Raw genomic sequence first — 13,506 nt, 5'->3', positions numbered from 1 at the left:
CTGCACACTGGGGATACTCAGGAACAGAACAGCCAAGAATGAATGTCCTGCTGTATATTCCAGTGTGGGCAAGTAGACAGTAGTAACCAAATAAGATAAATACATGTATATCAGATGATGATACAGGAAGGAAAATAGAGTAATAGTACAAAGTAGTGGGGAGATGGGTAATGGGTGGGCCTTGGGCTATAGCGGATAGGGTGGGTGACAAAGCTGTCCCTCAGGAGTAAAATGAACAGACCTGAAGTGAGCAGCAAGTCATGTGAGTAGCTGTGGAATGTCTTTGAACCAAGAGCACAGCAGGTGCAAAGCCACGCGGTGAGCATGCGATTGGGTTCTAGAGGAACAGTGAGAATGCCAGGGTGTGGGAACGGAGTGAGTGAAGGGCAGTGCCCGATGGAGGGTCGGGCTGGCCCAAGGGACAGGCTGAGCATACAGGCTGTGGCAGCCATGGTGACATTTGCTTTTGCTCTGAGAGGAAAGCCTTTGGGAAGGTAATAGGGAACAGTGACTGCTGTAATCTCATTACCTTTTCCTAGGGCTTCTGGGAGGTGGGCTGGGGGCAAGGGTGAAAGTAGGGAATTAAGAGTCTGTTGTGTCCAGGCCTGTGTGGGTCAACGGTCAGAGCGTCAGCCAGTGTACTGAAGGGTCCCCTGTCAAGGGCACATACCTGGCTTGCAAGTTTGATCCCCGGGGTCCTGTAGGAGGCAGCCAATAGATGTGTGTCTCCTCACATCCATGTTTCTTCCCTCCCTCCCTTCCATTTATCTGAAAATCAGTGGAAAAATATTCTCAGGTGAGGATTAACAAAACAAAAAGAGAGAGAAGAGGCTATTGCAGTGATTATGGTGATCGTTTATGGGGCTTGGACCAAGGGAATTGTTGTATTTGGGATGTATTTTGGAGAGAGCACTCATGGGATTTACTGATGGTTTGGATCTAGGGTGTGAGAGAGAGAAAACAGATGACTTCAGTTGGGTAAATGGTATAAAAGTTTAAGTTCTTATACCCATAAGATCTTCAGAGATCCTGCCCTGCTACTTCTCTGAATTCATCTCCTACCATTTTCCTCTTCACCCAATCCACTCATGCCACAATTAGTCTCCTTTTTCATTCCGCAGACATGCCAAGTGTACCCCAACTCCAAGCCTTTGCGCTTGCTGTTTCCTGTGCTAGAAAGTGTTTCTTCAAGGTATTCATGTGTTTATTTCCTCACTTCATTTAGGTCTCTGAGACTGACTGCTGGATAAATTAATAACCTCCAACATCCTCCCCAACCCTCAGGACTTCTTTCCCCCTACTGCAAGATTAGTGTTCCTCTTAGCATTTATTACTGTCTGGTGGTAGGTAAGGAGAAAGAAAAGAATTGTGTGTCTGACAGTAAGAGAGAGAGGTATATAGATAGATGGAGATAATTGTTTATTATCTGTATCCCTACATAGAATATAACCCTCATGAGGGCTGTGAGCAGGGCTGTATTCAGTGCCGGGCACATAGGCACTTCATGAATATTTACTGTTAGCATTTACTGAGTGCAAGAGCAAGTCTGGGGAAAGAAATCAAGAGGTAGGGTTAAGAGTATATAAAGTTTGAGATATGTTTTAGGCATCTTACCAGAGAAGTTGAGAAGGCAGTTTAGATATACAAGACTGAAGTTCATCGAAAGGTTAGGGGTCATGGATGAAGAGAGATTTACTGGTAATCTGAGTTGTTAGAGAATAGAGTAGAAGTCTAAAAACAGAGTTGTGGGCCACTCCAAAATTTAGGAGTTTTTACTTAGAGAAGGAACATCTTAATATTTTTAACATATCAACTTAATATTTATATGTGAGTTAGAGAAAGACTCCTCTTGTTCGTAACGCACAGGAAGCTTTAATCTAACAACCTAAACATTGCTGATGAGGACTGTGGTCAGGAGGCTGTGGTCATCATACCTGCTTTCCTTTGTGTGAGCAATGCTCTCTGTAGGGAAGGCGGTAAAATGCTGCTGTCTGCTATTGCTTCTGTAAAGACGGGGGGAGCAACAGCAAGGGACTGGTTCACATACGGGGAAGAAGCTGCAAGAGAAGCTGCTGGGGCAGGAAGCAACCTTCTGAATGTCGTTAATCTACCCAGATCATCTCATTGACCTAAAAAAGATATAGAATTAATTTATTTGAAACAAAGTGGAAGTCTTGAGTCTGCTGTTTAAGTCATACAAAAAGCATATAGATTTATTTCTGTACTTTTTTTTTTTTTTTGTATCTCAAACTTAAATGGTTCTCTTGCCAGGTGAAAATTTTGCTAGGTCTTTTTACAACTGTCTCTAGAATAAGAACATATAATACATAGGGAAATATACTTTATCTTGAATATCTAAAAACACTCAAGCTATCTTAACCTTTAAGAGTTTGTTGGAAAAATTAGAAAAGTTGTTTTATTAACAAATGTATTCAAGTTTAAATTCTTTGACATTAAGTCATATTTTTTCATGTTTATATTTAAGAATGTTGACTTAAACTTATGTGAAGCTCTGTCTACTTCAGGGGGGAAAACTGTGATGGAGGATATAGTAACTAACGGTAAAGGGGGCAGGAGGACTATTCTGTCTCCGGTTGTACCCTGCACCTAGCAGTGTTTCTTTTATTCTCTCTCTCAAGCATATTTGATCCTTTAGATGGACTTGTGTTAAATCATGGATTTCATTTGAGCCAGATTCATTTCACAGCTTTCTTTTGTCAATCTTCAGGTATTTACAAAAATAGCAGCAGTGCTAGCTGTTTCTCAAAGGTATTCTTAATTTTTTAATGCTTGTTTTTGCCTTCAAGCTTAAGTCTTGAAGGAGAGATCATAGGGAAATATGCATTATCTTAAAGATTTAACTTGTAAGAGGCAAATTTGTTAGCTAAAATATAAGTTGTCCTTTCACTCATCTTCACACGGACGATAGTGTCTTTTAGCAGTGTTATGTTTAAATTCCAAGAATGATGATGTTTAAGTCACTAAAATTTGTTAATAATGTAAAGATAAAGTCTGATTGCCTTCAGTTCTCATTTGTGAAGTAATTGAAAGTCTTTCTGACCTAAAATAATGTTTTTTTCTTTCTTTTATTTTTTTCAGTCTAAAGCACTTAGACTTTCCACGCCACTTACTGGTGTGAGGTACAATAAGGGTAACAGCCCTTGTATGACTCCAGTTTCCACGGCTACACACAGCCTGAGCCGCCTCCACACCATGCTGACGGGCCTCAGAAATGCACCGAGTGAGAGACTGGAGCAGATTCTGAGGTCAGTGTGAGCCTTCTGGCCGTCTAAGATCTGGCTGTTGCCTTTTTCTCATCTTTTAATTTTTCACTATTAGTGCCTTAATTTACTTATTAATTTTATGTCAGTTGTATGCTCAGTACTGTTGTTAGTCTATAGAAGACACAGCAATATAAGGTGTATGATTAGGACATGATCATTTCTCCTCAGTCTGTTCAGGCTGCTTTAACAGAATACATAAACTAGTGGCTTATAAAGAACAGAAAGATTAAGGTGTCAATAGATGCAATGTGTGGTGAGGACTACTTCCTGGTGTCTTTTTTCTGTGTCCTCACCTGGCTAAAGAAGGCCAGAAATCCCTCTAGCACAGCGGTTCTCAACCTGTGGGTCACGACCCCTTCGGGGGTCAAACGACCCTTTCACAGGGGTCGCCTAGGACCATTGGAAAACACATATTTCCGATGGTCTTATGAACCGAGACCCCGCTCCTCTATCCGTCTCCAGGTGGGTCCGCCCACATGCAGATACGCCCACATACAACATGAGGAGCTGGATTCCAGGGTCGTGGCTTTAGGAAGGCTGAGAACCACTGCCCTAGGTCTTTTTTAAGGGCACTAATTCCATTCAGGAGGACTCTACCCTCACGACCTCATCACCTCCCAAATGCTCCAAACACCGTCACATCGGGAATTAGGTTTCAACCTGAGCTTGGGCACTGGGGAGATACAAACATTCAGTCGATAGCACTCAGATTTCCTCAGTACAGCACAGGAGTCAGTAGCCAGCAACACCAGACACTGTGGAGTCCAGCACCAAGTTACCAACTAACTGTTCTCAGCTCTATAAAACACCCTTAGCCTGAAAAGGAGGTTAGTCTACAAGATTATGATTTGATGGCATAGACCCTATAGGACCCATTTTATTTTCAGTGATATGGCATAAGAAGGCCCTGTATATATACACACTAGTAATTTCCCACTCATAGCTGGACTCACTAAATACCAAGGCTGACTTATTTTCCTTTACTTTTCATGAAGTCTACTTTTTTCATAAACTCGATTGTGATTAACACCCAATAGGCTATGTCTGTGTGGCCTCTTCCTAAGTCATGTTTTTAAAATGGATCTTGTTTATCTAGAATTCAGAAGCATTTTATAAATATATTTTAGAAGCCTGATCTAATCTCTGTATCTTCCAGATCTTTTTACAATCTCTAACCAGCTGTAGCAGCTTCTTGAATCTTAAACACCATTAGTGGTATTTAAATACCACTACCATAAAACCAAAGGGACTTGTTTTTGTAAAAAGGCACCTGTTTGTGTGCATAAATAAAATTCTGTCTGTATATGATATTCAGTAACTATCTCCAGCAGGATTATAACTGATTTTTATTTTCTTTATAATTTTCTAAACTTGCTACATTTTTACAATGAATATGTATGTTTATGATCAAGATAAAAACATAATTGTTACAAAAGCCCACATGGCGATAATCTGTATGCTTCTGCATTGAACATATATTACCTTTCTAGTGAAAAAACAAAACAAAATCAATGAAGTAAACTTTGTTTTCAGAAAAAGAGGTAGAATACAGTAGTGGTTTTTATGAGTCAATGTATAGATTATATACTACTTCACTCTATTTTCTTCTAGGAGTTTTAAAGGAGTTGTATTGCCCTCTAGGGAAACAGTTGAGGGCAGCTTTGTTGGTCATCAGTGATTGTAGACTTGATGTGTGGGTGGGGAGGCTAGTCATGGACAGCAAATGGGCACAAGTTAAGGTTGCTAAACTTACTGCAGTAGAAGGTATGACTTTTTACACAAGAAATGTTTTTTCACTGAAAATGGAAATACCAGCACCTTTGCTAAAGGATCTCCTGGATCAAGTTTGGGGGTGTATAGTTTGTGTTCAAAGTATTTTATATTTACAGGATAGTAAGAATACAGAGTTGTAAACAGTTTATCATTTTGCAACTCAGCGAGACCTTTAAATAAGATTTCTTTTTATTTTGATTTTTTTTAGGACATGTTCTAGAGATCCGACCCAGGCTATTGCCAACAGATTGAAAGAAATGTTTGAAATATATTCTCAGAATTCCCAGCCAGATGAGGATTTCAGTAATTGTGCTAAAGGTGAAGCTTAATATTATCTGTATCATTCTCATATTGAATTTTAACTACATGGAGCCATTTCTTGGTAACTGAGTCAGAAATGTGAAGAGAAGATATATGCTTTTAGATTGAGGGCTAGAATATGGATGTCTAAATTTGCTGTCAACCAAGTGATTTCTGGGCCCTTCTCAGTAAGAGAAATTTTAGACTGATATGTTTATTACGTTGAGCTTCTGGTACTTTTTTGTTTGGAAAATCTTTAGTTTTCATTTGTAGACTGGATATTAAATATAGAAGTATTGTGATTTTTCAGAATGTTAAGAACAAGAACAGAAGCCAGCTGTTTTCATGCCAGACCTGTGCTAGGAGTTGTTTGATATTGTCAGTTAAAACCAAGTATGAGTGGAATAGTAAACCAAATGTATACATACCTCTTAGCATAGAGCTGCTCTGTTTAAACTTCCAAGGGTGTGTGTGGAGGTAAATCTTAATGGACTGCTATTATTGTTTTTTTATGTGAAAATTCCATTTCACAGTTTTAGAAAAATTTAAGTGTTACCATGAAAAAATTAAGGAATCTTAGGGATGATTTAAATAGCAACTGTAGGAAGTGTTGTGTCAGTTTTGAAATTTTACTTTGTGGGCAAAGGATGGGACGGACCCTCATATTTATTTTATTTGCATGTGATTTCTGTTTTTTATTATTTATACAGAAATTGCCAGCAGACACTTTCGTTTTGCAGAGATGCTTTACTATAAAGTATTAGAATCTGTTATTGAGCAGGAACAAAAAAGACTTGGAGACATGGATTTATCTGTGAGTAAAATAACCAATATATTTATTGATCAGCACAGTAAAATGTAGTTTTCTGTCAGCCCTAGCCACCAGAAAAACAAAACAGGCCATAATGAAGAAAAGAAACGATGGTGCATGGCATTGAGGGAATAAAATTAGCACCTAAGGAAACTTGTTTTTGACTTCTTTCATTTCACCTCCAGTCCTACTTAATGTCTCACTGCAGTAGACCATATATTACAGCTTACAATTTCTGTGGGTCGTAAAACTCTAGTCAAGGGTTAAAACAATCAAACCTGCCTAGCCGGTGTGGCTTAGTGGTTGAGCATTGACCCATGCATCAAGAGGTTTCTGGTTCGATTCCTGGTCAGGGCACATGCCCAGGTTGTGGGCCTGATCCCCAGTGGGGAGGCATGCAGGAGGTGGCCACTTGATGTTCTCTCTTATTGATGTTTCTTTCTCTCTCTCTCTCCCCCTCTCCCCCTCCCTTCCTTTTTCCCTCTCCTCCCTTCCCCCTTCCCCTCTCGCTAAACATCAATAAAGAAAAAAATTTTTTTTTTAATCAGACCTAACTGAGTTTTTAAATAACATAGATTTTTGTATTCAAGCCTTCTATAGGAAGAATAAATTTAGTATGGACTAGGTAGGACTTTAACAAACATTCAGCCATTCCTCTTTGGCTAAGATAATTATTTTTTCTAGATTTCACTAGTCAAGAAATGTAAATTGACTTTAAATAAGTGATATTTACTTCCAGTTGCATCAAAAAAATTTTTTACTTAAATTTTTAAATAACATTTTAAAGAAGATTACAAAACTGACCAATTGTTCTAATTCCTTGTACCTATTTTATATTTCCTTTTTTATATATAAAAATATGTTATTTAAAAGGCTGTTTTATGACAAATTTTGAAACATACAGGATTATAAAACAGCTGTAGTTTAGAGATTGATAGTAAGTAGATACCTGTATACTCACCTATGAAATTTATTTTTTAAAAATTTTATTGTAAAAAATACATAAAATTGACTACTTTAAGCATTTTTAAGTGTACAAATTCACTGGCATCAACAATTAATGTTGTGCAGCCGTCCACACTAGCCATCTTCAGAATTTTATCATCTCAAGCCCATAGGATATACCTATAAACAGTGACTCCCATTCATTCCTCCTTGTAGTCCCTGGTAACCTCTGTTCTACTTTGTGAATTTACTTATTTTAGGTACCACATATAATCATATAAAATTTGTTCTTTTGTGTAAGGCCTGTTTCACTTAGCATAATGTTTTCAAGGGTCATCCATGTTGTAGAATGTATTAGAATTTTATTCCTTTTTAAGGATGAATAATATTATACATACACACACCACATATATATGTATATATTACATTTTGTTTATTCATTGATTCGTCTTTTGATGGACATTTGAGTTGTTTCCACCTTTTGGTTATTGTGAATCATGCTATTACAAACATTGGTGTACAAGTATTTATTTGAGTCTCTGCTTTCAATTCTTTTTGGTGTATATTCTGGGTATTAGTCCCTTATCAGATATGTGGTTTGCAGGTATTTTCTCCTATGTTGTAGGTTGTCTTTTCATTTTATCAATAGTGTTTTTGACACACAAAAGGTTTTAATTTTGATAAAGTCTGAATTACCTAATTTTGCCCATTGCCTATGCTATTTGTGTCTACATGACTTTTTAATTAAAAAAAATAAATATGGTTCTGGCCAGTTTGGCTCAGCAGTTAGAGCGTCAAGTCATGGACCAATGAGTCAATGGGTTCGATTATGGTCAAGAGCACATACCTTGGTTGCGATTCATCCCCCACCCTGATTGGGGTCGTGTGGGAGGCATCCACTCGATGTGTCCCTCTCATGTCAGTGTTTCTCTGTCTGTCTCTCTGTTCCTCCTGCTCTATCTGAACAAAAATGGAAAAATATCCTCGGGTGAAGATTAAAAAATAGCAATAATAATAAATATGTACAACTTTGAAAAATAAATAAGAAAAAAAAAAAGTAAATGTGAAAGTCATCTGTGATTAGTGTCACCTTGAACAAATATATTGACTTCTGGTCCATGACCATCTAGCCAAGTCACCTGCCTTCCTTCCACCCATCTTTTCATGACAGTGGTCTCTTAATGTAAATACTGTCTGGTAACATGTTACCAGATCATTTTTCTTCTAAGCATCAGAGTGTACGTATATTTTAGTTAGAGATGTACATTTTTTTGTATTAGTTATATTTCATAATATGTCAGATTTTTGAAAGTTGCTAAAAAATGGACTTATTTATAAAGTTAAGAAAACTTTTGGAAGAAAATAAGCACATACTTCTCACTAACTCAGAGAATAAGACTTTTGATGTCTTTATTTAACTTGACTGGATATGAAATGTCTTGTTAGAGTAGACTAATGTTTCTAAATGTTAATTGTTTTATAGGGCATTCTGGAACAAGACGCATTCCACAAATCACTCTTGGCCTGCTGCCTCGAGGTCGTCACTTTTTCTTATAAGCCTCCTGGGAATTTTCCATTTATTACTGAACTATTTGATGTGCCACTTTATCACTTTTATAAGGTATTTTTTAAAATCTGATACTAATGAGGAAATTTATAAATGAGACCAACTTACTGTTGTTAGCCATCTAGTTCATTTTAATATCTAAGTACAGTTCTTCTATTTTTAATTACATGTTTAATTTCTACTGTATTTGGGGAGCAGAGAAGAAAAAGTCTTAAGAACTATATAAATTCTTTTACTATACAATAAAGACCTAAGCTCAGTAAAAGCCTCATTTGGTTTATTTAATAAAGACTTTTAGAATACTTCCATTTTATGAGCTTAAGAAGGTTTTTAAAAAAATAGCAAGCATATCACTAGCTAATCTTATATAGTAATCTTCTTTTTTTACTTTATGGAATTTAAATATTGTTGAGTGTATTTTTCAGAAACAAAAATTCTCTTTTCGCATGTTATATCACAGAGTTAGGGCATTGATTTGGTAGTAGTTTCCATCTTAATATTAATTGTGTATGAATTTACTTAATTCAGATAGAGCAGTCAAAACATTTTTATAGTGGCATAGATTGAATGTTTAGGGTTTTTAAATAAGAAATTTAAAAAGTAATGTTTTCAGTCTCAATAGATAAGACATATTCTTTCATTTAAAAAAGTCTGAAATGGCCCTGGCCAGTTTGGCTCAGCAGTTAGAGTGTCGGCCTGCGGTCTGGAGAGACCCAGGTTCGGTTCCCGCTAAGGGCACGTACCTTGGTTGCAGTTTGTCCCCGGCCCTGGTTGGGTTGTGCGGGTGGCAGCCACTCGACGTGTCCCTTTCACGTCGATGTTTCTCTCTCTGTGTCTCTCTCTCTTCCTCTCTCTCCCTTCCACGTTATCTGAACAAAAAATGAAAAAATGTCCTCGAACCCTGGCTGGTTTGACTTAGTGGTTAGAGCGTCAGCCTGCGGTCCAGAGAGACTCGGGTTCGGTTCCCGCTAAGGGCACGTACCTTGTTGCAGTTTGTCCCCGGCCCTGGTTGGGTCGTGCAGGTGGCAACCACTCAATGTGTCCCTTTCACGTCGATGTTTCTCTCTCTTTCTCTCACTCCCACTCTATCTGAACAAAAAAAGGAAAAATGTCCTCGGGTGAGGATAAAAAAAAAATGTCCTCGGGTGAGGATTAAAAAAATAAATTAAAATAAAATGAAAAAAAAAAAGTTTGAAATGGCCCTGGCCAGTTTGGCTCAGTGGTTAGAGTGTTGGCCCGCAGACCAGAGAGTACCAAGTTTGGTTTCCGCTAAAGGCACGTACCTTGGTTGCAGTTTGTCCCCGGCCCTGGTTTGGGGTCATGTGGGTGGCAACCACTCGATGTATCTCTCTCACATCAATGTTTCTCTCTCTCTCTCTCTCTTCCTCTCTCTCTCCCTCCCGTGCTATCTGAAGGTAAATGCAAAAAAAATAAGTTTGAGATGGCCTTGGCTGGTTTTGCTCAGTGGTTAGAACATTGGCCCACAGTCGCAGGTTCGATTCCTGATTAAGGGCACATATCTGGGTTGCAGGTTTGATCCCTAGCCCTGGATGGGGTCATGTGGGAGGCAACCAGTCAGTGTGTCTCTGTTGCATCAGTGTTTCTCTCTTCCCTGTTTCATTCTAAGAAGCAATGGAAAAATATCCTCAGATGAGGAAAAAATATTATTAAAAAGGTTTGAGCCCTGGCTGGTTTGGCTTAGCAGTTAGAGCATTGGCCCATGGACCAGAGAGTCCTAGGTTTGGTTCCCACTAAGGGCACGTACCTCCCTTGCAGTTTGTCCCCAGCCCCGATTGGGGTCATGTGGGTGGCAACCAGTCGATGTGTCTCTCTCTTCCTCTCTCCCTCCCTCCCACTCTATCTGACGATAAAATGCAAGAATGTCCTTGGGTGAGGATTAAAAAAAAAAAGTGTTTGAAATACAGCACTATAAAAGTATCTTATACAACTCATACATGCAGTTTAAATATTGTTTATAAACATGGTAAAAGAGCAGCTGTTTTAAAATAGTACTATTCTTTAAACTTGTAATTTTTTATGTTACGTCTATAAAAATTTAAAAAAATTAAATTTACCCATTTTTTATAGTTATACAATTTTTATAAAATACATATATATAGTTAATTAAGCCAGGGCATTTTATTTATTTCAGGTGATAGAAGTATTCATTAGAGCAGAAGATGGCCTTTGTAGAGAGGTGGTAAAACACCTCAATCAGATTGAAGAACAGATATTGGATCATTTGGCATGGAAATCAGATTCACCACTCTGGGACAGAATTAGAGACAATGAAAACAGAGTTCCTACATGTGAAGAGGTTTGTGAAAATATCTTAACATCTTTCTATAGCAAAAGTATATTAATATCTACATCTTCTTTTACAGCAAGCAGTTGAACTTCATGTCTTCCTTATGCCAAGTGGGAGGGGAGCGTCTGGGTTTTTATGTGGAACAATCACCACTGTAACCAGTAGGAAACAAGAGCCACAAGTCATTCGTGATTGCCCCAAGTTTTCAGTGACAGAGTAGGAATTCGGTGTTCTGTCTTGATTTCTTAATCAAGTTTTTGTACCTTAGAATGCTTGATACTCTAATTCTTCAAATCAGTAAGGAATATTGATGCATATTTAATACCTACTTAGTAAATTTTGAAATTTTTTAAGCCTGCCAGAATTTATTTTAATTTTAGTATGAAAATGGAAAAGGCAACTGATAGATGGAGTAACTAATGAGCAAAGACAGCTTTATTTTACCTTAAAATTATTATTGTATTTTTAATGATAATGTTTTTTGAATAATGACATTCGGTATATATACAATTCTTTATAGGTCATGCCACCTCAGAACCTGGAAAGAGCAGATGAAATTTGTGTTGCTGGCTCCCCTTTGACTCCCAGAAGAGTGAGTGAAATTCGTGCTGATACTGGAGGACTTGGAAGAAGTAAGTTTAAAATACTAAGGCAGCCCAGCTGGTGTGGCTCACTGGTTGAGCATTGACCCACGCACCAAGAGGTCACCACTTCAGTTTCTGGTCAGGGCATATGCCCATGTTGTGGGCCCAATCCCCAGTGGAATGCATGCTGGAGGTGGCTAGTCAATGTTCTCTCTCATCAATGTTTCTATCTCTCTCTCCCTCTCCCTTCCTCTCTCTCTAAAATCAATAAGAAAAAATATTAGAAAAAACATTTTAAAATAAAATACTAAGTAAGGCAAATATATGAGGGCCTAACATCTGGGGATTTAAATTCCATCAAAACCTGCAAGTGAAGTTCATAGGACATATAGAAGAAAATATTCTATGCATTATAATGCCACATGGATGACTTATAAGTAATGCCCTTGAAGAATGGTTAAGAACACGGGAAAATGCATGCTATAACACATCTTTTATTTTATTTTTATCCTCACCTGAGGACATTTTTGCATTTATCTTCAGATAGAGCGGGAGGGAGAGAGAGAAACATCGATGTGAGAGAGACACATCAAGTGGCTGCCACCCAGACGACTTGGGCCGGGGACAAACTGCAACCAAGGTATGTGCCCCTAGTGGGAACCGAACCCAGGAGCCTCTGGTCTGTGGGCCAGTGCTCTAACTACTGAGCCAAACCGACGAGGGCAACACATGTCTTTCAAAAAGATTTATTAATATTTCCTATTTTTTACATGTATGTATGTGTGTATATGTGTGTGTGTGTGTATGCATACAAAAGGGCTGAAAAGAAAAACTAAGCTCCAAGAATGATTATTGTTGGGTGATACGATTCCAGGTGATTGCTGTAAATTTTTAAAGATAAGTATATTAGTTTTAAAATCAGAAGAAACAGAAAAGCTTCTCAAAGACAGAGCTGTACGATCCAGTCAGGTACAGACAAATTAGTGAGTGAAGGGGACCAAATGGCCTGAGCAAGTTTGCCTTTGACTCTTATCAGTGGGTTTTGCTGTCAGGGGTAATGTGACAGCAGTGCTGGCCCAACAAGTATAGAAACGGGGAGTTTTGCTATTCCTCTGATTACATTTCAGGTGGCTTTTTATAACATCTGCCAGGTATAAGGTTTAAGTTGACATACTTAAGATAAAACTACTTTCTAAAAAGCAATTCTGTAAATTCAGAGTTCTAAATCCTTAGATGCAGTAGAAGGATATTCTCGTTTCCCGATCAACTTTTTAATGTAATTGATAAGTGTTGGCTGTAGAGAAGAAAGATCAGTTTTAAAATCAGCAGTCACTGTATGTCAGTGCATACTCAGTAAATGTGGATGAAAATGTCCTGATTTTTGAAAGAGGCATCATAAATTATTTTTTTGATTATTCACTGAGACCCATAGATCTGACAGCTGGTCTTCCTCTGTCCTACTTCTGTAGTTTTTTCTTCCCTAATCTATGGATTAGGACTTGACTTTCAACTTCATTTTCTTTGTATTTATCACTTCTCCATATTCATGTGATCTCTTAATACTTTATAAGATAATGATCGACTATGCAGCTTTATTCCAAATATAAATCTAGTAAGTTTATTTGCTTTTGTATCATTGGAAAATTGAAATACTAAGCCACAGTCGGTCAGTTCTGCTCCTGTCAATCCTTTCAGTACCTTTCTACACATATTTAAAATTGTTTAAAACCCACTGATACAGTTTTTACACCTGGATATGAAAGAGGGAAATAATGCTTACTTAGCAAAAATTCAGACTTTGGTGTGCATACTTAACAATTGACAAAGCCATAATGGTTAATAGAGTTTCTGTTGAACAATTTTTGGAAATAGTGGTGATTGTTGTACAACATTGTGAGTGTAATTAATGCCAGTGTATTGTACACTTAAAACTG

General features: G+C 37.8%; 1 protein-coding gene across 1 annotated transcript in view; it reads left to right on the top strand.

The window, feature by feature from the left end:
* The window catches only part of RBL2 (RB transcriptional corepressor like 2), a 65,345-nt gene that overhangs the window by 15,737 nt on the left and 36,102 nt on the right, over nt 1-13,506 (top strand). The window contains exons 9-14 of the mRNA XM_036276027.1: nt 3,100-3,266; nt 5,266-5,375; nt 6,068-6,171; nt 8,597-8,734; nt 10,833-10,997; nt 11,509-11,620. Coding sequence (XP_036131920.1) covers nt 3,100-3,266; nt 5,266-5,375; nt 6,068-6,171; nt 8,597-8,734; nt 10,833-10,997; nt 11,509-11,620 — 796 coding nt within the window. The remainder of the gene's footprint in view (nt 1-3,099; nt 3,267-5,265; nt 5,376-6,067; nt 6,172-8,596; nt 8,735-10,832; nt 10,998-11,508; nt 11,621-13,506) is intronic.

This window comes from Molossus molossus, unplaced genomic scaffold (assembly GCF_014108415.1).
Source record: "Molossus molossus isolate mMolMol1 unplaced genomic scaffold, mMolMol1.p scaffold_m16_p_21, whole genome shotgun sequence".
Classification (NCBI taxonomy): Eukaryota; Metazoa; Chordata; class Mammalia; order Chiroptera; family Molossidae; genus Molossus; species Molossus molossus.
Note: the sequence above shows the minus strand (reverse complement) of the source record. Positions and strands in the feature narration are given on the sequence as shown.